Consider the following 24,733-nt stretch of genomic DNA (forward strand, 5'->3'; position numbering starts at 1 on the left):
AGTTGGGAAAGAATCATGAAGCGACCAAGATGGGTGGACTCTTGCGAGATAAACCATATGCAGAGGGGCCTGTAGGATGTTGTGAGGAAGGCAAAGTTACCTTTTATCATTGTTCAGTTCTTGGTCCAATGTTCTTCTCCCTACTTGCCTCAGAGCACAAAGACTCACCTTGCTACAGTAACTTCAGTTCTCAAAATCTAAATCGTCTAGAATATACTCGCGCATCTTCGACTTACCCAATGCTAGACGACATTCAAACAATCTGTTGAGCCGGTTTCTTCACAAAAGAGTTTACAATAACACCTCTCTTCTCCTGTAACAACTTGAGCATTACTTCCATTTGCGTTTATTGACGAACTACACCGGAGTGCCGACCTCCAGCAGTGATTGGCTAAATCCAGGCCGGAAGGGTTAACCAGCAACCCGAAACCTGTTGGAAGGATCTTTTACACTAGCTTGAGGAGGCTGTTACCTCCGTTTTGTTAGCGCGTTCCCTCCGTCTTCTGGCTCCGTTCCTTTCACGATTCCTCTTCTAACTGCCAAGTTCCCACTCTCACTCTAGCTTCATCCACCCCGGCGAGCCCGGACCCCACCCCTGTCTGGCCCGATCGGACGGGAACTAGGGACAGAAATCGTAGCAAAGATCCACCATCATGCTGAGGTTCGCTGAAGACGGGGGGAAGGAGAAGGAGGGGGGGAGGGGGACTGGAGTGACGAACAGCTTTTCTTCCCCACAAGCGGCTGGCACCGAGGCAGTAGCTACATACCTACCTCTCTACGTATTTACCTTCATCATCTCAACCTCCAGTCAAATCGTCGAGTCAATATTGGTGCCGACGGCCCCATCTTCCCCTCTCTCCAACACCAACGTCCTTCACACCACACCACCGCACCACCACACGGCCCCCTACAGAGATCTTCGCTATACATACAAAGCACGTTTCACACACGTTCACTTGTACTTCGCGCAACAGCTTGGTCAACGGTTCAGGGTCAAGACGAATCGGATGACTTGATGCTTTGCTTCAAAAAAGGGGCAAAAGTGAGTGCTTGGAGGGTTGTGACCCCTCTGGGTTCTCATCTCGCATCGCCGTGATTCTCGTAACGAACCTTCCCTAAACCACCTACAGACACAGCCGGGTGGCTTTAGCTTAGCGTACCGTTCAACTCTTGGTCAAGCGACGGACTGTTGAAAACACCACTCACCTAACCTGACTCGGAAGCATACGGTGCCTGCGTCATAACCAGTGTAGAGAAGAGGTGTTAGAGACAACGCCCCCCGCCTATAGTCTGTGGGCCAAAGAGGTTGCTGTGAAAAGCAGTATGTACATACTTTGCGGTACCACCCTCTGTATACCCTCAGACCCCGGCTTTGGCGTTAAAATGATGCCACTGAGGAATGCCTGGGTGTTCTTGACAGAGTCAGAGTACGTACTTCTTTCTTTCAAGCCATCAAGGGCCTGGTGGTGTCTGACTGGTAGGCCGTGCCTGGTCAACAAGCCTTGCCCCTGGATCCCCTGTTCTTCCTTAGCTTGATGTCACCCTCGAATACGGCATTGACCAGTAGTCTAGCATCGAGATACCTCACTTGACAAGGTATACCGGCGCCCGAGGGCAAAGTACTGGAGTTGTGTACTCCCCGATCCTATACCTCCTTCACCCTGTCAACAAGATTGACGGGGCCGCATCCGAGTTTCTCCACATACAACGGTAGCATACCACCGGTCCCTTTCCAATCTTCCTCACCCCACAATCAGCTTTCGTCCCGTGAAACAGTGATGGTATGTTTCATTCCCTGGTGATTCTGGATACTCTTCAGAACAAAGGTGTACCATCGGGTGGAATAGTTCGGCATTTTATCACAACCTGTGGCTGAGGCTGAGGTAAAGTGCAATGGACGAATTCCCAACTCGGTTCAATGTAAATATATAAGTTTGCATACGCTCCTCACGGTCTCGGCCACCCCCTCATTGTCCCCCAGGGTCTGTCTTTAGTTTGTTTATCATTGACGAGGACAAAATATCAATCTGAAGCCCACACAAGGTTTTCACTTCCTGTGATCAAGGTCTCGCCACTTTCACGAACTCGCCGGTTGATATTCGGGCCTTGCTTGGCAACCCATACATTTATACCTTCTCTCTGGCTGCCAGTGGCTTATCAGCTTTCCGCAAGTTGTATTCCCATTCAAACAGCCTCTGGTCAGCAAAGCGTTCATAATGGCACCATCAATTTCGATACCTACACAAGGCGGCATGTTTCACACATGTAAGTTGATGATCTTACCGAACCAAGGAGTCCATTACTAAACAGCAAATCCAGTCCAAGGAGTAACACCACGAAAGCCGGCCGTTGACTCTCGAGATAGTGTTAAGTCCAATGGTAGTGGGGCAGCCAAGAGGATCACTACTCCTCATGCTTGTGCTGAGTGTAAAAGACGCAAGATGTAAGTCAATGCGTGTCGATCAGCCTCACCATCAATCTAACTTGAGTGCCCTAGTCGATGTGATGGTCAACAACCATGTGGCCAATGTCTCTCAAGCCGAGCACCGAAACGTTGTTTCTATGACAAGCACCGCCAAAGGGTGATCCCATCACGCAAGACACTCGAAGCCCTCTCCCAGTCCCTCGAAGAATGCCGATCGATTTTGAAGCGACTGTATCCTCACCAAGAAGTCCACGCCTTACTTCCCTTGTCCAGGCAAGAACTCCTCAACCTCCTAGATCGACCCGTCCCGGACAGCACAGCGAACGGACTACCGTCACCTCCTTTAAACACAACACCGATGGCCGACTCAGAGACACCAACCAAGTCTGAAAACATATTGGAACAGATTCCGACTCGGGATACAGAATGGGACGAGGAACGCCGGGAGAGGGACCACATCCCTGTAGAGGCGGACGATATCAACGCGCTGTCACTCTCGGTGGACAGACAAGCTTCTTTTCTTGGAGCCTCGTCCATCAAGGCTGCCCTCATGGTTATGCTCAAGGTTCAACCAGGCTTGAGGAGCTCCTTGGCCGCCCCGCTCAACAGTATCGAGATTTCTCATAACTTCCCGGCCATCAGACAGAAATCATCGACTCAGAAAGATCCCCAGCGGATCCCATGGTCATGGAAGGGACAGACACTTATCGATGCCTACTTCAAGCGAGTCCACGTCTTCATCCCAATGCTCGACGAAACAACTTTCCGTGCCGATTACCTTGAAGGTCAACGATTTGACGCACCGTGGTTAGCCTTGTTGAACATGGTATTCGCCATGGGTAGCATTGTGGCAATGAAGTCGGACGATTACAACCACGTCAACTATTACAACCGCGCCATGGAGCATCTTCCCATGGATTCCTTTGGCAGCAGCCATATCGAGACTGTCCAAGCATTGGCACTCATCGGCGGTTACTATCTTCACTATATTAACCGACCCAACATGGCCAACGCTGTTTTGGGTGCCGCCATCCGCATGGCGAGCGCTCTCGGTCTTCACCGTGAGAGTCTTGCCCAAGGAGGAAGTGATATGGTCGCTGCCGAGACCAGGAGACGCACATGGTGGGCTCTTTTCTGCCTCGACACGTGGGCCACGACAACCATGGGACGTCCCTCTTTTGGCCGTTGGGGACCCGCCATCAACATTCGGCCTCCCGAGTTCGGTGTGAATGCCGGCCGGGACTCGTCTCAACACGCGGGTATTCTCCCCATGATTGAAAACGTCAAGTTCTGCAAAATCGCCACTCAGATCCAAGACATGCTCGCCATTTCTCCTTTGCTGCGTACCGAGGACCGCTGCAATCTGGACGGGCAGCTCGTTGTCTGGTACGAAAACCTACCTTGGCTCCTGCGCACGACCGACCCATGCGCTGAGCCGCTCTACATGGCCCGCTGCATCATGAAATGGCGGTATCAGAACCTTCGTATGCTTCTTCATCGCCCAGTCCTCCTCTCCATGGCCTCATCAGGTCTTAACCCACATACTCAGGCCTGTGACTCGGATCTCGCCGCCATTGAGACGTGCCGAGAGCTTGCTGCGGCGACCATTGAGGACATTGGTCGTGAATGGACACGTAACCAGATGTCCGGCTGGAACGCAGTGTGGTTTCTCTACCAGGCTGCCATGGTTCCTCTTGTCTCTGTCTTTTGGCAATGGGGCAACCCTCGTGTCCCTGAGTGGCTCAAGCAGATTGAGGCGGTATTGGAGCTCCTTGAGGCCATGGAAGAGTGGTCACTCGCTGCTCGCAGGAGCCGGGAGGTGGTTCTTCGCATGTACGAGGCCAGCAGAGTCATCCAGGCACAGGGTGCCGCAGCGCACCAACTACAGCAGAGGGGATCGCAGAGCCCTCATTCTCTCAACAGCACTACTGCGTCCTTGGGCAGCATGCACATCAACAATGACTTGCTCATGGGGTCACCGGGTTCGGCGGAGCTCTACATGACTCCCATCGACCTGGAGCCCGTCGAAGGCTTGGGCATGACGGGTGTGCTGGACCACGGCGGGATGTGGGATCTCGACGGCATGCTCTGGGGTCCCAGTCCAAGCCCGTCGGTTCACCATGGTCACCACTCGACTCACCCGGATGATGCGGTACCCACGGTGGCGGAGTACGCTGCAGCGTTCCCGACGGCTGATGTAGTAGATGGGTTTCTGCAACATCACTCGGCTATGGAGTTTGGGAACATGATGGGTCACCACCACCATGCAGGTGCACATGCTGGCCAGGGTCAGTTTGGAGGTGTGGATGGGTACACCTACTGAAGGCCCCTCGCAGTGCTCCATTTATTGTTTACTGCTCATTTCTTTCTTTCTTTCTTCCTCTTTTCACTCGAAAAATAGTTGGGCTGGTAGCCCGGGGTTATGCACAGTTGGCGCGACGCAGGCTTGAAGGACCGAAATACCACCACATACGATGGCTGGATGCGGGTGTGCGGATTTGGCTTACAAATGGTTGCTTTTTGCGGGGTACATTATATACGGGGAAGGATAAGGGTCTCATGGCAAAAGGAAAAGGGAGCTTTTTTTTTTTTTTTTGGCGGTTGATTTCTCAAGGAATGTTGGTTTGATTTTGGCTGATTTTGGATGGTACAACGGCGCCTTCGCGGGTACACTCTCCTCTTGTTAGGTATAGTGTCCCACCTCCCTTCTATTCACCAGCCACCGGCCTTACCTAGGCCATGTCATGTGGGCCCAGTTCAGGGCACCACCATTTTCATTGTATTATTATAGCCCTTTTAACATTTCATTTCCTCTTTAGCTCATTAACACAACATATCAACACTTCTTGTGCCTACACTACGGCATTTCCTTTCTCCATCACTTGCAGTACACTAGTTCTGACGTTACATGCGGTTATGTTTTATCCTATTGTACCACTCTGTCCCTCTTGGTCCTTTAACGAGGCCTTCCTCTTCTTCTTCGAGCTTTGAGACTTTGTCCGATCAGGGACGGTTATGAGAAAATGTGGAAGAATGAAAAAGAAAAATATGATGATAAAGAAAAACAACGTGAAAGCTTGGCTTCTACAACTCTTATTCATTGGCTATACATATGTAGTTACCAACCTGCTTAGCCATGTCGTTGAAGTTGTGTTACACAAACCATCAAGAACCATCATGCAGCTGCAGATTGCATTTCATGCTCCACAGAAGGAAAGGGTTCTCAGCTGTACCTGGGATTATTGGTTGGATGTACGGTGCCAGACATAGCTAACTATAGGTAGGTAGGTTTAGGTTGCACACTTTTGACTTTAGGCGAGAGTGAAAGTGGTACTCGTCAGATCTTGAAAAACGACCTTCTGACTAGCGGGCGGGCCATCTTGAAGGCTTGACGAGTATTGGAACAGTTCGCGATGTGTTGGATAGCATTTAATCATCTCTTGGCGTTGGGAGGCTTCATTGTTGTTGGAGTGTACCTGATGGTACTTGTAAGGTAGGTGTAACATTGCTCAGCATTGACATTCGTCGGTCAATGTCTTTCAGCAATCAAGTCGCATAAAGATTGCCCCTGACATCTTATCGAAAAGTTACACCCACACACACACAGTACGTATAGTCAAAACGAGATATTACGACGTGTGAGCTTCGAGGACTGAGCAAAAAAGTCCGGGGAAAAAGGTTTGACGGTCTACAGAATTCAGAACTTGCACAAGCGAACTCCAGTTCCGAGTACCATCATGGTCCATTCATTACTCCGCCTGGGGACATTCATTCTGGGGAAACACGTGGGAATGATAGATTGCCATCCATGCTGTGTCGTACAAAACAGGCGTCAATGGCATGGTGACACAGTGGGGTGTTGTACACTTCAGAGTTGCACCGAGTTGCAGCCAGAGATGGATGTCAGGGCCGAAATTTCCAAAGCTTGCCAGGGACTGTAACTGCCAAGACACAAACCTGGAAAATAACGAGGGCATCGTCAACGACAATGTCACCTTTTTTTTTTCACTTCCCCCGCTGGACTTCTCAAGCGGAGAAGGGATTCGGGTACTGTAGACTACCGCAGTTGTTGCCTGGGCGCCACACTTTGTCTAATCCCGCGTGAGGTACAGGCCGACACTTGGTTTTTTTTTGCTGCAAAGGACTCCAAAAAAGGAAATAGGGCGGCGATAGGGAGGGGTTGGGTGCGAGCCTTCGAGGTGCTTGAGGGGTTGAAGGATCAGCGCTCAGATGTGAACCATATACACTATAGGAGAAAAGTCCGAAGTGTACACCATCTACATTACATTACCTTGACTACACTACACTACAGTAGTTGGTGTTGACGATCTCTTCATCCTTGAAGTCCGGGGAAGCTGGACCACAACCTAGACTTAAGTGATGGAGTTATATACTATAGTATATAAGGTGAATTATGGAGCTCAGACCGGGATCGACTTCTTGACCTTCCCTTGTTGTCCTTTGTGTTGGATTGTTGGAACGTTTGCACGGACTCTCCTCGGCTGTCTTCTCAAGGTGAGTCGGTACATACACTACCTACTAGTTTCCTGACGGGCTGCTAGTGTATGACAATCACTGCGTCAGTGGCGGTATTATCGACACCGTCTTTCTATAATTGCAACTGCACGTGTGCATTCACAGCTGTGCAATGACAGAGTCCTGACTGAGGGCTAAAAGTAGTCTGAAAGAGGCTCAGATAGGAATCGAATCGTTTTCTCTTTCGCATATAACTGGGCTGAGCAATATGATCAAGTGTGGCGGCGGCGGGAGATCGGTCAGTTAGATTTCGAGATAGCGTGTGTAGTGTAGAAGGAAGAAAAAGAAAAGCAAGACAAACGAACCCTTCCGAGACAGTCAGAACTCTTCAGTCTGATTGGCTGGAAGAACAGATGGCTTGACCGAAGTGGCTCCATGCGCCAATCTGGATTCACGGCCCGTCGCGCGCGTTCTTAGAGGGGAATCCGGTGGGGTACACAGTGGAACCCCCCCGGTTTTTATTTTTGAGAATCCAAACTTCCACTCATCAGCTCTTTCACTGCACATTTTCCCACTGTTCACCGTGTTCACTGGAACCAGACTCGACAAACTTCTGGGGTATGCGGGGTAAACTAAGCGAATGGCAAAGTTCAGACCCGGCAGATACACAAAACCTGGGGAAACAAATGCACGAGGAGACGAAGGGCGGAAGGATTGCGAGTGGCTCACCAAGGTGGAGGTTTGTAGTGGTGTGTGAACTCGGTGCCCTCCTCCGCATGATGATCGCTCATCAAGATATCATATCCTTGAAGTCGAGCTCATCTGCCATGTGCCATGTGAAGCTATCACGGGTTCTTGAACCAGGACTTACCTCCCCCATTGCCCCTTGGTAATTTCCCCTCAGCGCCACACAGGCCCGTGACGCCGACGAGGTCTTCAGACCTTCTGATGCGGGGAAAGGGCCCGATTCCTTTTTCAGGGATCACACCATGGCTGAAGCCATCGACGGCTTGACGCAGGGGCAAACTTTAGCTCCTTGGTATATGTTGGTGGTCACGGGTGCAGCCTAGGCCGAGAAGGCCGTTGCCCGGCATGTATGGTATGTATGTAGTGTAGAAGTACTTCTGCCACTGAGAGACCTCCGTTTCCCCCCCCTCCGTTTTCTCATCGCTGGAGCTTTCAATCCCCCAGTCTCCGCATTACAAGCGCGCGCAAAGCAGTGTACCTACATCCTGCAGCTTGTCATGTCGTGCCAAAGATATCTGTCTAACCTCTGCCGAACATTGCCGGTCTTGGGTAACATCTCGGCACCTGCCTCCACAACAGCCGAGGCACCTGACAGAATCTGGACGCTTCCATCCGGACAAAGATGAAAGAAAGCTGGATGGGGCAAGAAAAGCAGCACTGGCAAGATGGCGATGGTAGTAGGTAGCCAAGCTAGCGGTTTGGCGCCAACCAACCAAGGTTCTTGTCTTGCTTTCCTTGAGCTTTCAGGAAGAAATCTCTTCAACAAACTCCTCAATAACAAGCCAGCTACAACATACAGCAGCAAGTCATCACACACCACACAGTCTTCGAGACAAGTCTAACCTCGGCACCACAGCCAAATCATCACCGGCTATTTCCATAGTAGCAAGTCTAGCAGTAGTACAAGACCCGAACTTGGCCCTTGTCTGGTTCGGTAATACCTCGCTGTCGATCGGTCCTTTACCATCTTGCCGTCCACTTTTTGGGCTTAGGGCTGCCAAAATCCAATGGTCGTCATCAGTGACAAATTAGCCAGAATCCTTGTCACTTTTGTTCTGTCAGCCGAGGGGTGTATGTAGTGTAGGGAGTCTGTTGTGTCCGGACATGAGATTGCTCCACTGCGTGGTTAGATATCACAAGACGACGCTCAGGGACCGTCCCTCTTTCCCATGTTTCCCTACCTACAGGTGCCAGTCTACCGCTCCAATGATCTATTGAACCTACGGCGAGGGCCCAGCCAAGAAAAACGGCATACTGAATCATGATACCCACGGGCAATACAAATGGTAATGTTAAGGCCATTCAGGCGGGCAGCATACGTCTAACGGGTTTGAGCGCTTGCCTTTTGAGTTATGCCTGCGGGTCTCTGCCGTCGGGTTTATGCCAATATCTACCAGCACCATCACGCGTTGTGTATTGGATATAAAGCTTGGTGGTTTAGGGTGTGTTCTGTCACCCGCTGTTCAAGGATCTTAGATAGGTACTGGACATTCTTCATCAAATTTTGGTTTGCAGCATTACTATTTTACTGATTATAGGACTGAGCGGGTGGAGTAATCCATCCCCTTGAATGGCAATTGGGAGAAGGTATAGTTAACCTACATAATCATATTATACTCGACCACTATGTGGAGTTCCACCATTCATCCCTACCTGAACGCTGTAAGGAATCAATAACATCAGTCAATATGCTCACTATTGGAATCCTAGGTAGTTTCCTCACAAGCCCGACATCTCAATCTCGTAATTAGACTATAACTACCGGATCAGGATGTCACTACCTATCGCAACCGACTCCCATGTCCCGACCATCTATCTCCCCAAAGCCCATCCATGTCCATTGGGAAAGGGCGCGTTCGGTACCATATCCTGGGAGCTCGTCCTGGGAAATCCGAGTCTTCGGACTGTAATCCGGGGGATCGTCTCCATTCCCTCCCCATCGGCGGCGGTCTCCATCGGCATTTGAATATCAGAGTCTGAAGTCTGGAGCAGTCAGGGTCTTCTACCATTTATATTCTGTGTAACTGTGCTTTGCTTTCCCCGCATCTCCACTTACGTAGGGGTACACGGTCAACAGCCGAACCGAATTTGATGTGGTCATGTCCAGTGCCGTGGTTCGCTCGTCTGGGTTTTCTGCTCGCTTCGCTACCGAGTACCGGTTCCAGAGACACGGGACGAACAACGTACGACAGGACAGCAGGACAGTCGTAGTACAGTAAGCACACAACCAACGGCACCCATGGCGCGGGATTGGGACATGAATGGTGCGGGACGACAGAGGGACATGGACGATGTTGAAGGTTTGTGTTACTCGAGTTTCCCCCAATTGAACGCATCACATGCATAAGGTAGGTACTGTGCTGAAAAACGGAGGGAGAAAATGCTGTGTTACTATAATACAGCATGAGAGAATAGGTGATTCGAGGTCGCTACGACAAAAGAATGAGCTCAACTGATTTTTACAGGATACGCAAGCGCAGTGGATGGGCAGAGTAAAGTGCAACAAGTAATGTGCTAGCAACGGCAAGCGAAGTAGGTACCTAGTATCGCGCGTTGAAAGACGAAAGGTCTGAACGCTGCGAGGAACGCTTCTTTTTGGAATTTGAAAGTTGGGTTGGAATGAAGTTCAGACACCTGGAAAACGGCAGAATGAACGTTGGCATGTATGACTCGAGTGTTGGATGGGAGATGATATTGGCTGACGATTACATTGAATGATGTAGATTGGTGTTCGACAAATCTCGGCTTCCGGAAATAATTTTCAAAAGTTGAACATGGCCTGACAACAACAACATGAATTGGTGTTCGTACCTGCTTTTGCTTCTTCTTTGAAATCACTGGGCTTTCGAAGATTCTGGTTAAAGTCTCTTTTAGCCTTTTGACCTCTTCCAACTACTTCGCTCCAAGACCGGCAGTTTTGAGGATACCTTCATATCATCAAACCAACAGACACTCGCTTGTTGTTCATCTCCCAGATATCTCGACTCATTATCGATGATTGATGGTCGTTCCCGACCATACCACCATGTTCAACCAACGAATCAGGCGTCAAGAAGCGCGGGGGTAGGGACTCCAACAACAACTGACACCACCGGCCTCCACAGAGCTTCAACAGGTTCAACCGCAGACTGATTCGCAGGTCACTCGAGACAGCAGCGATTCGAGTGAACGCACTTTAGATATCGTCAACAACTGCTTCGGCCAGGACAGTGAGACCGTTTTGTCGGCAGCCGCCGCAATGTCACACTGCGTTGTCTTTGGAACATGATAACAAGGCATTGGAGACCTCCATGATCATTAGTTGTGTATTGACGGCATTCGGTACAATTTGCACCTTATGTGCTCGCCGCTCGAGACAACTGCCTATCGAATTCATGATGCAGAAGCGCAAAGGAGATGAAGCCAATCGATCTCTACTAGAAACCCGTTGGCCTTGTTTATACAAAGGGATGTCCTGGATAGAAGGCGAAGGAGGGATGGTTTTGAGAAAGGGAGGCTAAGAGGACCTCATAGTGATTGTAGGTTTTAAGGTCGACGCCAGTAGTCTCTCATGACAGACGTTCAACCGAATGTGTCATTCAGCCCCCATCCGCTCCGCCGCCACATGTGGCGCAATCTCTTTAAGTATACCCTTTGGGTTCAAATGGTGTGACATTACTTATGTACACTATGTATGTAATAGGATCGATGGGTGGGTGAGTGTGGTGAGGAGCTGTATTGTCCTTGAATTGACCAATATGGCGCGATCATCGTGAGTGCGGGGTAGCTTGATAGGGAGCTCGGGGACTATCCAGCTGTTATTTTTCAGGGTGCACCACCTACGCCATCACTAACACGCCTTTGCGCCGTGCTCCCCGTTGCGGGGCAGGCAGCGTCTTTGACCCTGAACACGACCGGAGCTGCCCGTCGTCATGATCGCTATCTCCACCCCGGATCCCGGAGGTAAGCTCGGAAGTTCATTCCAAACGTTGTGTATCATCACTTATCAAAGCTCATTTCCCTTTTGTCGTTTATCTCATGTTTTCCATAAGAACAACACCTCCACCAGTAGCAGTATCAAGACTTGCAGCTAGATATCTGACTACCATCTCCTCGGCATTTAGAACCACCACTCACACTCTCCCGGCAACACTTGGTCATTACAATTCCAGAACTTTGAGCGGACTCACCATCCCTATCTTTTCTTCTCATTCAACTAATACCAAACTTTTTGCAAACTTTCCTCGCCAAACAAAAAGAACAATGTCCTCAGCAGTAGCCAAACGCCTCGCGGGCAAGACCATTGTCATAACCGGAGCGTCCTCAGGAATCGGACGTAGCACAGCCTTCGAGTTTGCGCGGACCGCGCCCAACCACGGCCTCAAGCTGATCCTGACGGCCCGCCGCGTCGATGCTCTGGAGCAGATTGCCAAGGAGATCCGCCAAGAGGTTGGCGAGGGCGTGCAAGTGCTGCCTGTCAAGCTGGACGTGAGCCAGCCGGAGGAGGTCAGGGGGTTTGTTGGGAACTTGCCCGAGGAGTGGAGGGATATCCATGTGCTGGTTAATAATGCGTGAGTTTCTGTGACCCCGTCAGATGATAATGATCAAGGAGATTGAGAAGAAGGGAAACAAAGATACAATTTTTTTTAAAAAATAGGAACAAAAATGGCTAATGAAAATGACACATGTATAGTGGTCTCGTAAAAGGAGGTTTGTGCTGCTCCCTAACCTACCTAACTAACCTCCAAAACCTCACTTGAAAACGCTACTAACCCTCCGAAACAATTCAAAAAAGTTGCCCAAGCTCCCTCCATCGCCGAAGAAGACATCAACGTCATGTTTGCCACCAACGTCACCGGCCTGATCAACATGACCCAAGCCATTCTACCCATCTTCAAGGCCCGCGGCTCCGAGGGTGGTTCAGGAGACATTGTGAACATTGGTTCTATTGCCGGGAGAGAACCATACGCAGGAGGCTCCATCTACTGCGCCACCAAGGCTGCTGTGCGCAGTTTCACCGACGCGCTGCGCAAGGAGCTGATCGCCACACGCATCCGTGTCATGGAGATTGACCCTGGCCAGGTCGAGACCGAGTTCAGCGTGGTGAGGTTTTATGGTGATAAGAGCAAGGCTGATGCCGTCTATGCCGGTGTCGATCCCTTGACGCCCGATGATATCGCAGAGATCGTGGTGTTCGTCGCAACACGACGGGAGAACGTTGTTGTTGCTGATACTTTGGTTTTCCCTAGCCATCAGGTACGTTTCACTTGTGATTATCCTGTTTGTGGGGTTATGAAGGTATATGACTGTCTGACTGACTAATGTTGCAGGCTGGCGCTGGTGTTATGCACCGCAAGTCGACATGAAAAGAGACTCAACAGGGCTGCCAATAAGCGTATAGACGTACATATAGATCTGAGATGTGTGAATACTAAAAAGGGATAAGACGTCAGTTCAACACAAACGTGATCACCACACCCCCACTGCAGCATAGAGTATTCGACTGGGTTGAGCACTGATATGATTTTGGATCTTCTTTGAATTTACTTTCTTTTACCCGTCATCTATCCGCCAACTAAAGATGCAGATATGGTATCTCGTTCAATGCTTGATTATCTTACAATGTATAACACCATCCACCTCTTTCTCATATAAATGCCTCTTCTTCCACAGTTTAGTGCGTTTCCGGCCCTCGATTTCATTCTTAAAGGACGCAACATCCCCAGGGAAGTGTTGGGACATTGGTGCATTTTCGCCGTGCCCGATCTCTTTAAGAATGAGCATCCCTTCACTCAGCGAACTTGCTATCAACCGGTGTTGTCCGACCGTTGGTATGTGACATACTGAATGGAGCCTATAGGACATAGATAGTCAGCAACTAGTAAACTGGGAGAAAGAACACATATGACCGTTACATACCAGAACTTCCTTGGCGTGACATATCCTCCAAGCCAACCTGCGGACGTTTCCGTCCGCAAGCACAACCGCAGGGGCAAAGTCGATACCGAACATATGCCGAATAGCGTACACAACACGCCTGGCATACTTGCCATCCCTTTCGACATGGCCGCCAAAACGCTCTTCCGCATTGCTGGGCGCGATATCGGGGTCACGGTCTAGGCAGTTACGGATGACTGGCAGGAGAGCTGCCTCAACGGCGCGCTCACCAACTTCTCCGCTGATATCGACGCCCATGTGCTCGTCGTCGAACTTGGGAATCTGGATTTCGAAAGGCTCCGAGATGGACATGACGTGGTGTCCGCCACCGTGGTGGTAACGGAATTCGAACACACCCTGTGTCCACCAAAGCTTGTCACCCTCGAAGATCATCTCACCCTCAACGAGATCCGTGTCCTCAGACTTCTTCTCGACAGGCTGGTCCCAGACGAGAATGCCCTGGTCGATGGTGGTGTCGTACTCCCCAGGGTTGGTTGGTACCCAACGGCCAAGAGACGGAACCTCGGTGACCTCCCTAGAGCGATTGTCCGTGACCATGTAGAGACCGACCCAGTCCTTCTTGCTATGATTGGCGGGCGCAGTCCACTTGACGCGAATCGGGGCACCATACTCGAACGCCTGGGTTTTGACATCCTTCAGCACGCGGGCGTTGGGGCTTTCCTTGCCCGTGGCCTTTTCATTCATACCCACAACACGTGTACCAGCCAGAGACAGACCATAATGCTTGGGATCATAGCCCGCAAGGTCGGCTGAAATCTTGCTGAGAGTGAGACGAGCGGGGTACTTGTTGAACAGAGCTGAAGTATCCTTGACAATGGTGGATGACCCAGTGGCGAGTCTGGAGCGAGCAGCATCTACGAACTCATCGATGAAGTGCTTTGTCTCATCCAGGACCTTGTCGATACTCTGCTGCCACTCAGTAACAGGGGGAGGTAGAGAACGCTTGATGAACTTGGTGACGCCGGCATCATCACGCAGGTTGCGGCCATAAACCTTTTGCATGTGAGGCTTCTCAACATACGCGAGGAACGCAAGAGTGAGGAAGTGGCCGGCAAGAGCCATGAGGAAGATGGCGCGGGACCAGGTGATCAGGGCAGCGCCCCATAAGCCAGCAGTACCAAAGACGCGCTCGGGGTTGTTGAGAAAGCGGTAGATGGAAGTATAAGTCAGCTGCCTCTTACTATCGAAGAAGAAATCGCCATAGAACCATCCGAATTCGCCTAGCGACTCGTAGATGCTGGTGGCGGTCCAGACCTGGAGGGCAATCAAGCTCAGGCCAACGACGTGCTTGAGAAGCGCCCAGCCGTGGGTCCAATCAGCGGGAAATTCATACATTTTGTAGCAGGCAGCGATAAAGGAGGCATGGCAGAGGCAGTTGCTCAGGTGGTAGATGCCCTTCCACTGGCGCCAGGCCTCGCCCACGCTCTCGCCGTACTTCAAGAAGTGCCTAGTGAACATCTTCTCCTCGGACTGCATGGTCAAAATCACTCCCAAACCGAAAGAGTACCACAAACGCCAAGCCAAAGCATGCAACACGAAAAGGGCTTGGTAAAAGCGGGTGCTGGGAGTGACCATAGTGACGACAGCGAGGTAAGCACAGAGGAGCACGATGGCAACGTCCGTGATACGGAAGAAGTCGAGGTTCTTGAGACCGATGAGGTTGTGGACGGGCAGCGGGGTATTGTCATGTCTTCCGGTTGTGGAAGGGACAGAGTGCTCGGAAGCAAACTCCTGCAACTGACTACCAGCCTCCGACTCGCACCTCACACGGGGCTGAGGCGGGTTATAGGTCTTCTCGATATGAGGATTCTCGACGATTACCAAGAAGGCGAATTGGGCGGCATGGGCGATAATGGAGATAAACAGGACGTCGTAGCTCGCGGCCATCATGGAGATACCGTAGTACCCAGCGTATCCGATGGAGTACATGGGGTGAGGAGCCAGCTCGAAGACACCATCGAAGGTAAGTTCCTGCTCAATGAGGTAAAAGAAGTCTAGTGTGGTCAGTTCCCGTGTCCTGCGAGATTCGGGCCAGGTAGTTCGACTTACCACCCCAGTACCAAGCATAGTCCTTGACAACACGATGAGCATCCAACTTAACCCATAGGTTGAAGCCAACCAGCGTGATTCCAGCAGCCCAACGGGCAAAGCACATGAACAAACCCTCTCCGTCCGGCTTGTGCGCGCAGACGATAGCGAACAGGCAGTAGGAGATGAAGTCGCACATGAGAATCAAGTCGACGACGCGCCGGAAAGTGAGCCAAGTGTTGTACTCGATCGGAGCTTCTTCAAACTTGTAATCCTGAGGGATCTTGGTCTCGAGTTCCTTCTTGAGCAAATTGTAGAGCCATGGGCGCGGGTTCTTGCCAGTCGCGGGGTTCTCGAACAGCTTCCATCTCTTGGCCCAAGTCACTAGGAGCTTGTACTTGGACTGAATCGTCAACAGGTAACCAATGCCGACGTTGTAAGCCAATCTCCAGAACATGAAGATGGCAGCAAAGAGAGGCCTCTTGACACCCCACGGCAGGTAGTAAGCGGCGAGGAAGTGTAGAGCGATGATGGCGAGCACGGCGACATCTGAGAGGTTCTTGGGCTCGCGAGGGTCGAGCAGCTGGGTGACCATGTCATGGGTCGTGGGGACGACGAAGACTAAACATTGGGAGGGGTTGTGTCAGTTCATCCCAAGTCTAACTCGGCTGTAGAGATTGAAGACAAGACGCCGAAGCATTTCCTTACCTGTGCCATCTGGAGTTTTGCCGTATGTCTTTTTGACCCTTGACGTAGCGGCATTGGCCTCTGATTGCTGCTGCTGCTGCTGCTTCTGCTGCTGCGAAGTGTCCTCTACCTTCTCGCTGGTCGCCGATGCGGTAGGATGCCGTTGGCGGACATCACTGTTGAGCCTGACGGCAGAGGGATCTGCTGCTGAGGAGCTCATTTTGGGTCACGGTGTTGAAAACCGGATTGACGTGTAGATTTGTTAAAAGCGTCGAGCTTGTGTAACTTATTGAACATCCCAAGAGGGAAACGGGAACGGGAACGGCGAAATCGGATCAACGGCGGTCTTGTACTCAATTGGGTCGCCTGAATTCTTGGGCGCTGAAGCGCGACCACCACAAGGAATCCCCGACAATGACTCCGAAAAGTTCAGGAAAGTGCCAAGCTTTGTTGTTGGTTATCCGACTGGTACTTTGCTCAATGATACAACGATGAGACAACCAAACAAGGCAAGGGGCGGGATGACAAAAAACGGACTGGCCAGAACAGAAATGGTTTTCCTTTCTTTATTGACTTTTCTATGTTGTTGCTTTCTGGAGACGACGTCACGAAGACAATCAACTTAACTGAAGCATAAGTAAGGCAGATAGATGGATAAAGAAAGTGTCGGGAAATGTCACGTCAGTCACTCCTCACGAATACCGTCGACGAGACAAATGAACAGGGTGGGAAGCCCATCTTCACATGCAATTCATGGTGCTTCTCAAGTCAACAAACTCATGTGGGTTCAGGGAAGATCCTTGTCTTGCTGGAGTGTCGATGCCCCTCTTTTCTCTCGTGCTCCCCTCCTCTGTGACTTCTTCACCAACAACCGCTCGCGGCTCTTCCGGGAAACGGGGGATCGCCCACTCGGGAAACAGGACACTGGACACGGTATGCGCAATGCGCGGAGACCCGAAGGCGTGCAGTCAGTTGTTGAGCGATCCCGGGCTTGTGTCTTTGCAATTGGATGATAGAGCCGAGCGCGCGTTGTCCAGAGGATTCGGGAAGCATCTCTATGGCGGTGCAAAACTGGAGAACTGCAGATATAAAAAGCCTATGTAGTGTAAATACGGCCTGGAACCCGCTCATTGTGCGGAGAGAGAATCCGGTCTTCGCCTCTTTAGAAAATCCACCAGGAGCTAGGTTGTATTGGAAAGGAAGGAGGAGGGGAAGGTGAGGGTGAATATGATAGTTTCCATGCCCGGTTTGAGGCTGGAAAATCGGACCTGGAGATGACAACCAGCTGCCAATACGCAATTGTCGATACGCTAACCTACACACCATTGACGCCCTAACGTCTTGGTGTATCTGGGATCAGTATCTGTTAGTATTAGCTCACATGATTGGCTGGTGAAGCTGTGGAACGCCATTGATATTACTAACAGAACGTCATCAAAGTGACGAGCTTTCCCATATCTTTGTTACAGTGTAGCATGTATGCCCCTCCATACTCTCTTCAGTCTTCACATTCAGGTTCCACCTCAACAACTTTCGAAACAACCGGGGGAGGACTACACTACGTCAGTCTGCCATCGTCAGACATCGCCGACATCTTTAGTTGAAGTGTCTTCATCACAGATGTTTTCCCATCCATTTCTCTCTGCACTACGGCCTTGGGACCCGACCGAAGCTGTATGCGCAAGAGGGCCAATGGTGATGCATGGTGCCTGGCGATCCTCGATTTTATGGCAAGAACGCGTCTTCTGGGACGGGTCGAGGGAACCAGTCGACATGATTCTTTGACCACCACAACCACATGCAGATATAGAATTTGATTGAGTTTTCATGCCCACCGCCTATCAAGCGATAGACATATCTTCTGAACTTCAAGCAACGGCCTCCAGAGTGTGACAACAGTCACTCTGCGCCAAAGGGGACCAGGACGCCAAGATATCGCATGAATTCAGAATCGTCCAGGTAGTATCGAAGTAACAACCTCACTACACATTCAAGTATATATACACTCAGTTGGGTGGTTCTTTCCCAACTCTTGAACTTCCCACTCCTCTCTCTCTCTCTCTCGCAGTGTCCTTGTCCATCATGATGCTCTCCCGTCTAAGTGATCCCTTCAGCTCCAGCTCCAACGCGCCGAAATTTCCTATACCTCACGCAAGCGGGCAACCCTAGCGCGTGCCAACAGAGTCGAAAGCAGCCGCTCATTTCAAGCAAGCGCGGAGCCACTTGGGGTTGGCGGTGGAGCTAGATTGGGGATAGGTTAGGGGAGTGCCGTAGATTTTTCCTTGTCGACATCTTCCAAGACTTCATGATTTATGAGGGCAGGGCGGAGGGATGAATGACTTTTACGGTAATGAGATAAATGAGACAGGAAGATGAAGAGGATGAAGGGACGTGTCGGCTGCTTTGAGAGAGCTCAGGAACTTACGGTCTTTGCGATTGGTGGGTTGAGTTGATGATGGGACACCATGACGGATTCTGTCACCAAATAATATAATGTTTGATGCCGGGGACGTTCAGCTGGATAGATAGATGCACTGATAATGATTCAAGAGTTCAGACAGGCTGTCAGCTGTTTTTAACACTGGCATGCGCTCTGAATCAACAAGAAGACCACACTGTATTCTGAAAAGCTTCGTTGCGTTTTGGGCTACTGTAGTCCGGGCATGTTGCCAGTCTATTTCACCGACCTTGTTCAACCTGGAGTTAGCCCGTCATCCATGTAACAAAAGCCAACTATAACCACCTGGCCACCCTGGCCCGATATGCTTAAAAGGTGGAAAAAATCTCTCGAACATGACAAATTTTGCCGCTTGTTCCCCATTAGTATGAACTCCCACAGCAAGAAGAGACAGGAACCAGATCAAGTAATAGTAGTATCAAGGAGTCCTTTCCCATTTTGATGACGCACTTCCTTGTGCAGACCGCATTAGGATCCATAACGACGCTGCTTCTTCCCTTGTTCCTCTAACCCCTTCCTCCCTCTCCTCCGCCTCCTCGTCCGTCTAGAAGACCCATTACGTTTACGCAGCCTTCTTCGCGAACTCAACCCTAAGGATCAAATGCCTGAAACCGAAACCGTCCATCTTGGCGCAAGCCTTGACAGCGTCGCTGCGATCCGCGAAACTGATGAAGGCGAAGCCCTTGGCAAGACCCGTATCGCGATCCTTGGCAAGGAAGACACGAGTGACGCGACCGAACCGCTCGAACATATCGCGAAGCTCTTGTTCCTCGGCCATCTCGGAGACCTAAGTGTAGAAAACATGTTAGCATGAATCAGTCCCGTCATAATAACCCCTCTTTAGGAGCAGAACAGGACAGCTTTTGCAAGTCTGCCGCCTACTCCCTCTTTCCCTTTTCCTTCTGCTTCTTCTTCTTCTTCTTCTCCTCCTCCTCTTCCTCCTCCTCCTCGTCCTCCTTGGGGAAACCAGGGGCAAACGTACGTTGGTAACTCTGAGAGTGGCGAGATCGTCGCGCTCGCCGTACTTGCCGCCCATCCTCTCTCCAGCAGCCGCGGCCCCACCGGCACCACGCAGCGCAGGTGGCACATACGAGCCCTTCTTGCCCGCGCCCGCCGCACCCTGGGAAGCGGCAGCAGCCTCGTCAGCAGCACTGGCGGCGACGTCGGCGGCAGCGCCGGCCTCGCCAATGGGGGCCATGGTGTCCTTGTAGGGACAGCGGGCGGTGAAATGCTCGCCGTTGCAAATACGGCACTTGACCTTCTTGTCCTTCAACTTGTCCTTCATGGCCTGGGCGTTGGGGTCCTTGCTCTCGTCCTTGGCGTCCTGGCGCCAGTTGAAGGAAGGCTTGAAGATGATGTTCTCGCCGACCGAGGTGGTGTCGGGGGCCGGGCCGGCGCCGTCCTTGACGCTGAGGCCGAACTTGGTCCACGACTTGCGCTCAGCGACGCGGGGGTTGACAACCTCACGGTGGGTGATGTAGCGGATGCGTCGTGTGGTCTTGACCTTCTGGCCGTTGTCGTTCAGGCGGTACTCGATGATGGTCGTGCTGCCATCCTTGTTGGTGATCTTCTGAGGGGGCGGGAGTTCGGTGGAGGTCTCCTCGAGCTCGTCATCGTCGGCCCAGTCGTGCCTGAATGGTCCCGAACTATGTTAGACTCTTACTCTCCGAGAAATCAAATGCATACGTGTTGGGTTGTGAAGCACGCCGGGAAAGGCAATCGGGGGAATCGGGGGCGTGGATGCGGACGGGCGATTGCTGTCGAGGCAAGCGGAGGAGTACTGACTTCTGTTGAACGGCAGCCATCTTGACAGTATGTGGTTGTTTTAATTCCGCAGGTTCGGCTCGTCTGGTGATGGGTGCGGTGGATGACAGAAATGGCCGTGGGTTGTCGTTGCGATGGGTTGACGTTGCGCTGGTTTGGCGGCGATTTTTGGTGGGGCTCAAGTTTGAAAAGCCAGGCCAGTTTTCCCCCCCAATTTTTGGAGGTGGGAATTTTTGGATATTTGAGTGTGGGGCAAAAATTGTCTTGCTGACTCGGCTTTCACTCAGGAAATCAGCCCTGTTTGGCAGCTAATGGTGCTCTATTCTACGTACAATATCAAGACAGCAGATTCACACATGACAGCCAATACGGCTCCCTACAGACGAAGCTTCGTTCTTTGACAAAGCAGGACTGGTCGCATCCAGACGTATACGTTGAGGTGTTTTGCCCCTTCTTTCATTATCCGCTTTGGGTTGCTTCCACTTTGCATCCATTAGTGGGGGCATCACAGGCATCACAACCCTAACCCGAACGTTGCTCCTCCAGGCCTCCAGGGGCAGGGCGCGGCGCCGCAACATGGAGCTACTGTAGCTGAACTCTCTCGACACCAGGACATGTGTGTACCTTTGTTTGCAAGTTGATGGTTGGCACCGAGTTTGAGAGTTTGAACTCGATTCAGATTTCTCCAAGCATCCATATCTGATCGCACTAAACTCACTACTATCTAAGTTGGCCACGGAGCCTGCCGGGCACCAGCTTTCTTCTGACTCTGTGACCCCCCTCCTCCGATTGAGAATCGAAAACCACCCCGCCCTTCATGCCCACCACACTCACCTCCTCAATTAATCACCTACATACGCAGTAGGTACCCCAACATTACATAATACAAGGTATATGGCAAAAAGACAAATCCCGCACCAAATCGACCTGACAAAGGAGATCGTTCACACGTTACGTTCCGGACGTCGCCGGTGGTATAAATGTACCCTCATCACCTGGGTATCCAGTGTCTTGCTTCCTGCACCCTTATTCCATCCATCTAACCGGTATCTTGCTTTTCGACTGAACCCGACCTTGACAAAAGAGAGACAAAGGAAATGAATGATGACGGAATCAATCAGCGGTTCGATGACGGTTCATCTCTATCAGTTGAATCCCCAGGCGCCCTTTGCTCTGCAAGTATTCGTCGCTGAAAGATACTCGGAAGCTTCAGTGGTCGTGTTGCCTAGACGTCCAGAAATGGCGATGCATTGAATGATGGTACGGCGCCAGATACGAGTAAATGCAAATCACAGCTCAAGGTGAATATGCTGAGTGACAGACTTGAAGTGACGATTTTCTCGGGATTGGAGGAAGGGCACGATTCGGCGGGGGAGCAGGCGGGGGACCTTCCGCCAGCTGTGTCTTATTCCGTCGCGAACCCAAGCCGTTGGCAACCGACATCGACCTAAAATGTGGCGCTGGTCTCGACCCCTGCTTCGAAAGTGAAGTTGAAGATATCTGGGGAAGGTCGCCGAGATCGTCACCGAGGTCACTCAGATCAAGGAAACTGCGATCAGGTTCGCTTGACCTTTCTGACAGCTGAGACTGCAGACTGAATCTTCTATCGGCGCGCTTCGATGGGCTGCCTGGGTAATCGCCGATGGATGGAGTGGATCTGAGCATGTCTTGGAAAGCCACTGATGACGGAGGAGCATAACCTGACCTCTTTTCAGGGCTACCATGTGTGACAGGTTGCGTGGGAGAGAGATTCTCCCAGTCCTCGCCGCTATCACAACGTTGCTTGGTTGCGTCCGGCAATCCCCAAGACGAGAAAAGGGACTCCGGTTCCGGTGCTGTTTCATCGGCTACTTCGATTGAAACACCATTCCTATCAAGCGACGGCGATTCAGGCGACGGTTGATCCACCACAAAAGAGAGCGGGCGTGAGTTGAGGCATAGAGCCGAGGGCGGGGGTCTCCGTGAACCGCCGCGCATCTGACAAGGTAGCGGAGGGGGTGGAGAAGATGGTTCACCTTCCTCTTCCGGGAGGGATTTTGTTGACCTAGCGAGCGAATAACGCTGACTGGATCGTTTGCTAGAGCTCGAAGGGCTGCTGGGATCGAAATTCCACGTACTCAAACTCGAGAGAGGATGAGAGGCGGCGAGACGCATTTCGAGGAGATGATTCGACGTCTGCAGAGACTGTCTTCTGTCACTGATCGCTGCTGCATTCGGTCTTGGTCGCGGTCGGGGTTGGTCATCAAGGGCGGTGAGCTCTGGAATAGAGTCCTGAAGGCTTGCAAAAGAATCGTGAATAGGCGAACATGCTGGTGATGACCCAGCTGACGTGAGGGCTGTACGCTGACCGGACGACAGATATGAAAACCGCTGAGTACTATCCCTAAGTCCGTCGAGCTGTCTGCCATCATGGGAGATTACGCTAGCGGTGGACGCAGCCTCGTCAAAGGACTGACCTCGTTCAGTGAAGTCCATATTGATATCCAGATTCGAGGTGCTTTGGCGTCCATCCCACGCATCACCAGCCATGGCCCCGACGTAATCATCAACTACCAAAGTTCTTTGGCTCGTCTGGCTTCGAAGCTCTGACGCCTCATTGTCGAAATGTGTGTTTCCTGTCTCCGAGACCTTCTTCTTTCCTCCGAGGCCTTCAATTTCGCGTCTAAGCGTGGCCAACCAACTTTCCATATCGGCCGCGTTCTCGAATACCATCAAAAGGTTGGAGGCCTGCCTTTTGTCACCTCGAAAAGGCAGTCGGGCAAGCAATGAGCTGGCGTGAGATGCTGGGGCGGCAAAGTCCGAATCGGCTGTGGCGGTTATCTGCAATACCCAGTGACGTCCTGGAATAACATCGCTCACAAAGGCAGCTGAGTCCTTTCCGAGCGGCAAGATCTTCTCCGGCAGACGGTCCAAGGGCCCATCCCCAGTGTACTGGAGCAAGTATCCCGAAATAAGCACGAAAAACTTGGTCGTCCAGTCTAACTTGAGGGCAACCGATCCAGAGGTATTGCGGCGGTGTTTCCTCTTCCCTCTCTCGGACCTGTCCGCTCCTGCTGTCGACGGAGCTGCCCCATCTGCGGCTGTTGTTGAGCTTGATCCGAAAGCGTCGCTAATCGAGAAGATGCCCTTGTGTTGATGCAGCCTGAGTATAGCCTCAGCTGAAGCGGTACAGGCAGGAAGACGGGCTTGCTTGATGGCCTGGGGATAAACTTGGCAAAGGGTTGGTGGATCCCAAGCAGCCAGGGATCCCCTTGATGCTCTAGGCGATGCGTGCCCACGCACTGCACTTGCTGATTTCTTGTGTTTCAAAGTTTGGGCCGGGAAGGTAGATGCGAGAGGAGACCCGGCCGCGGACCCGGATAACGTCACGTCGGACCGCTGGGCTTGGCCATTATCGTGATGCAGTCCATAGGGCCAGTGGCTGACACTGGCAATGGAGGCGCGCAGACCTCCGGACCTCGTTGGCGTATCTCTGGGAGCGACAGTCGACATTCGTTCGGCTTCGGTAGCTGATCTGTTTCTGTGAAACAAGTTCCTCAACCCAAGCTTCGAGTCCCTCTTATTTAACCTGCCAGCCTCCTGTCGCGAGGGTGCCCCTTCGACTTCCTCCCCTTGGTCATGATGATGATAATGATGTGGCTCAGACATGGCTTCGGAGGGAGCCAACCCTGGCGGTGTCAAGTCCTGGATATGTGGTTCGGTATGCGGTGTCGATCAGGGCGCAAAAGTTCCTGGTTTTGGTACTCACCGCCACACAAGAGACAGTACTCTGGCGCTGCGGTGATGTGATGGTAGTAGTTGAGAATAAAGAGAATGCGGGCTGGATATACCCATGCAGGGCGATGGGAGTCGATGGTTGTTGAATTCTTTTCTCTGTTGCTTGGAAAGAAAAAAAAAAACGAGTGCAAATTGCTGTGCGGTTGGGTGTGTAAATGGGAGAACCAAAAGGTCGGGTCGGAGAACGAATGACGGGGGATTGGGATCGGTCAGATTCAAAGAGGGTATGCAGCCGTGGTAGTAATAATAAACATGGAGATGTGCTGGATACGACAATGAGAACCTGGACGGGCAGTGGAAATCCGGGGCGTCAAATCCAGGCGCGAGAAGATTTCCCAATCCTAAAAGCGGAAAGCCAAGACTAGGAATTAAGTGGGAAAAGTTTTGGTTTGTAAGTGTAGTTCGATGGGTGTCTATGGGCCGAAATGGGGCGG

General features: G+C 51.5%; 6 protein-coding genes across 6 annotated transcripts; 3 read left to right on the forward strand and 3 right to left on the reverse strand.

Annotated features, from left to right (window-relative positions):
* Nucleotides 1–1,332: 1,332 nt before the first annotated feature.
* NEUTE1DRAFT_116555 (uncharacterized protein) lies at nucleotides 1,333–1,750 on the forward strand (the record flags this gene model as incomplete). Its single annotated transcript, XM_009851464.1, has 2 exons — nucleotides 1,333–1,427; nucleotides 1,573–1,750. The coding sequence occupies 2 exons, from the start codon at nucleotides 1,384–1,386 to the stop codon at nucleotides 1,712–1,714; spliced, it is 186 nt and encodes a 61-aa protein (XP_009849766.1).
* Nucleotides 1,751–2,216: 466 nt separating this feature from the next.
* NEUTE1DRAFT_99711 (uncharacterized protein) lies at nucleotides 2,217–5,161 on the forward strand (the record flags this gene model as incomplete). Its single annotated transcript, XM_009851465.1, has 5 exons — nucleotides 2,217–2,265; nucleotides 2,320–2,443; nucleotides 2,498–4,725; nucleotides 4,827–4,913; nucleotides 5,145–5,161. 5 exons carry the CDS (start codon nucleotides 2,217–2,219, stop codon nucleotides 5,159–5,161), a joined length of 2,505 nt encoding a protein of 834 aa, XP_009849767.1.
* A 6,679-nt stretch (nucleotides 5,162–11,840) lies between these two features.
* NEUTE1DRAFT_61082 (uncharacterized protein) lies at nucleotides 11,841–13,081 on the forward strand (the record flags this gene model as incomplete). The annotated part of the gene is made up of 4 exons (XM_009851466.1): nucleotides 11,841–12,198; nucleotides 12,321–12,337; nucleotides 12,423–12,883; nucleotides 12,958–13,081. The coding sequence occupies 4 exons, from the start codon at nucleotides 11,891–11,893 to the stop codon at nucleotides 12,991–12,993; spliced, it is 822 nt and encodes a 273-aa protein (XP_009849768.1).
* An 18-nt stretch (nucleotides 13,082–13,099) lies between these two features.
* Nucleotides 13,100–16,576, reverse strand: NEUTE1DRAFT_145535 (uncharacterized protein; the record flags this gene model as incomplete). The annotated part of the gene is made up of 4 exons (XM_009851467.1): nucleotides 13,100–13,481; nucleotides 13,547–15,579; nucleotides 15,635–16,234; nucleotides 16,322–16,576. 4 exons carry the CDS (start codon nucleotides 16,518–16,520, stop codon nucleotides 13,416–13,418), a joined length of 2,898 nt encoding a protein of 965 aa, XP_009849769.1.
* A 2,313-nt stretch (nucleotides 16,577–18,889) lies between these two features.
* NEUTE1DRAFT_116556 (uncharacterized protein) lies at nucleotides 18,890–20,651 on the reverse strand (the record flags this gene model as incomplete). The annotated part of the gene is made up of 3 exons (XM_009851468.1): nucleotides 18,890–19,545; nucleotides 19,741–20,389; nucleotides 20,544–20,651. The coding sequence occupies 3 exons, from the start codon at nucleotides 20,561–20,563 to the stop codon at nucleotides 19,321–19,323; spliced, it is 894 nt and encodes a 297-aa protein (XP_009849770.1).
* A 1,167-nt stretch (nucleotides 20,652–21,818) lies between these two features.
* NEUTE1DRAFT_128907 (uncharacterized protein) lies at nucleotides 21,819–24,170 on the reverse strand (the record flags this gene model as incomplete). Its single annotated transcript, XM_009851469.1, has 1 exon — nucleotides 21,819–24,170. The coding sequence occupies one exon, from the start codon at nucleotides 24,168–24,170 to the stop codon at nucleotides 21,819–21,821; it is 2,352 nt and encodes a 783-aa protein (XP_009849771.1).
* Between the last annotated feature and the right edge of the window lie 563 nt (nucleotides 24,171–24,733).

This window comes from Neurospora tetrasperma (assembly GCF_000213175.1).
Source record: "Neurospora tetrasperma FGSC 2508 unplaced genomic scaffold NEUTE1scaffold_2, whole genome shotgun sequence".
NCBI lineage: Eukaryota > Fungi > Ascomycota > Sordariomycetes > Sordariales > Sordariaceae > Neurospora > Neurospora tetrasperma.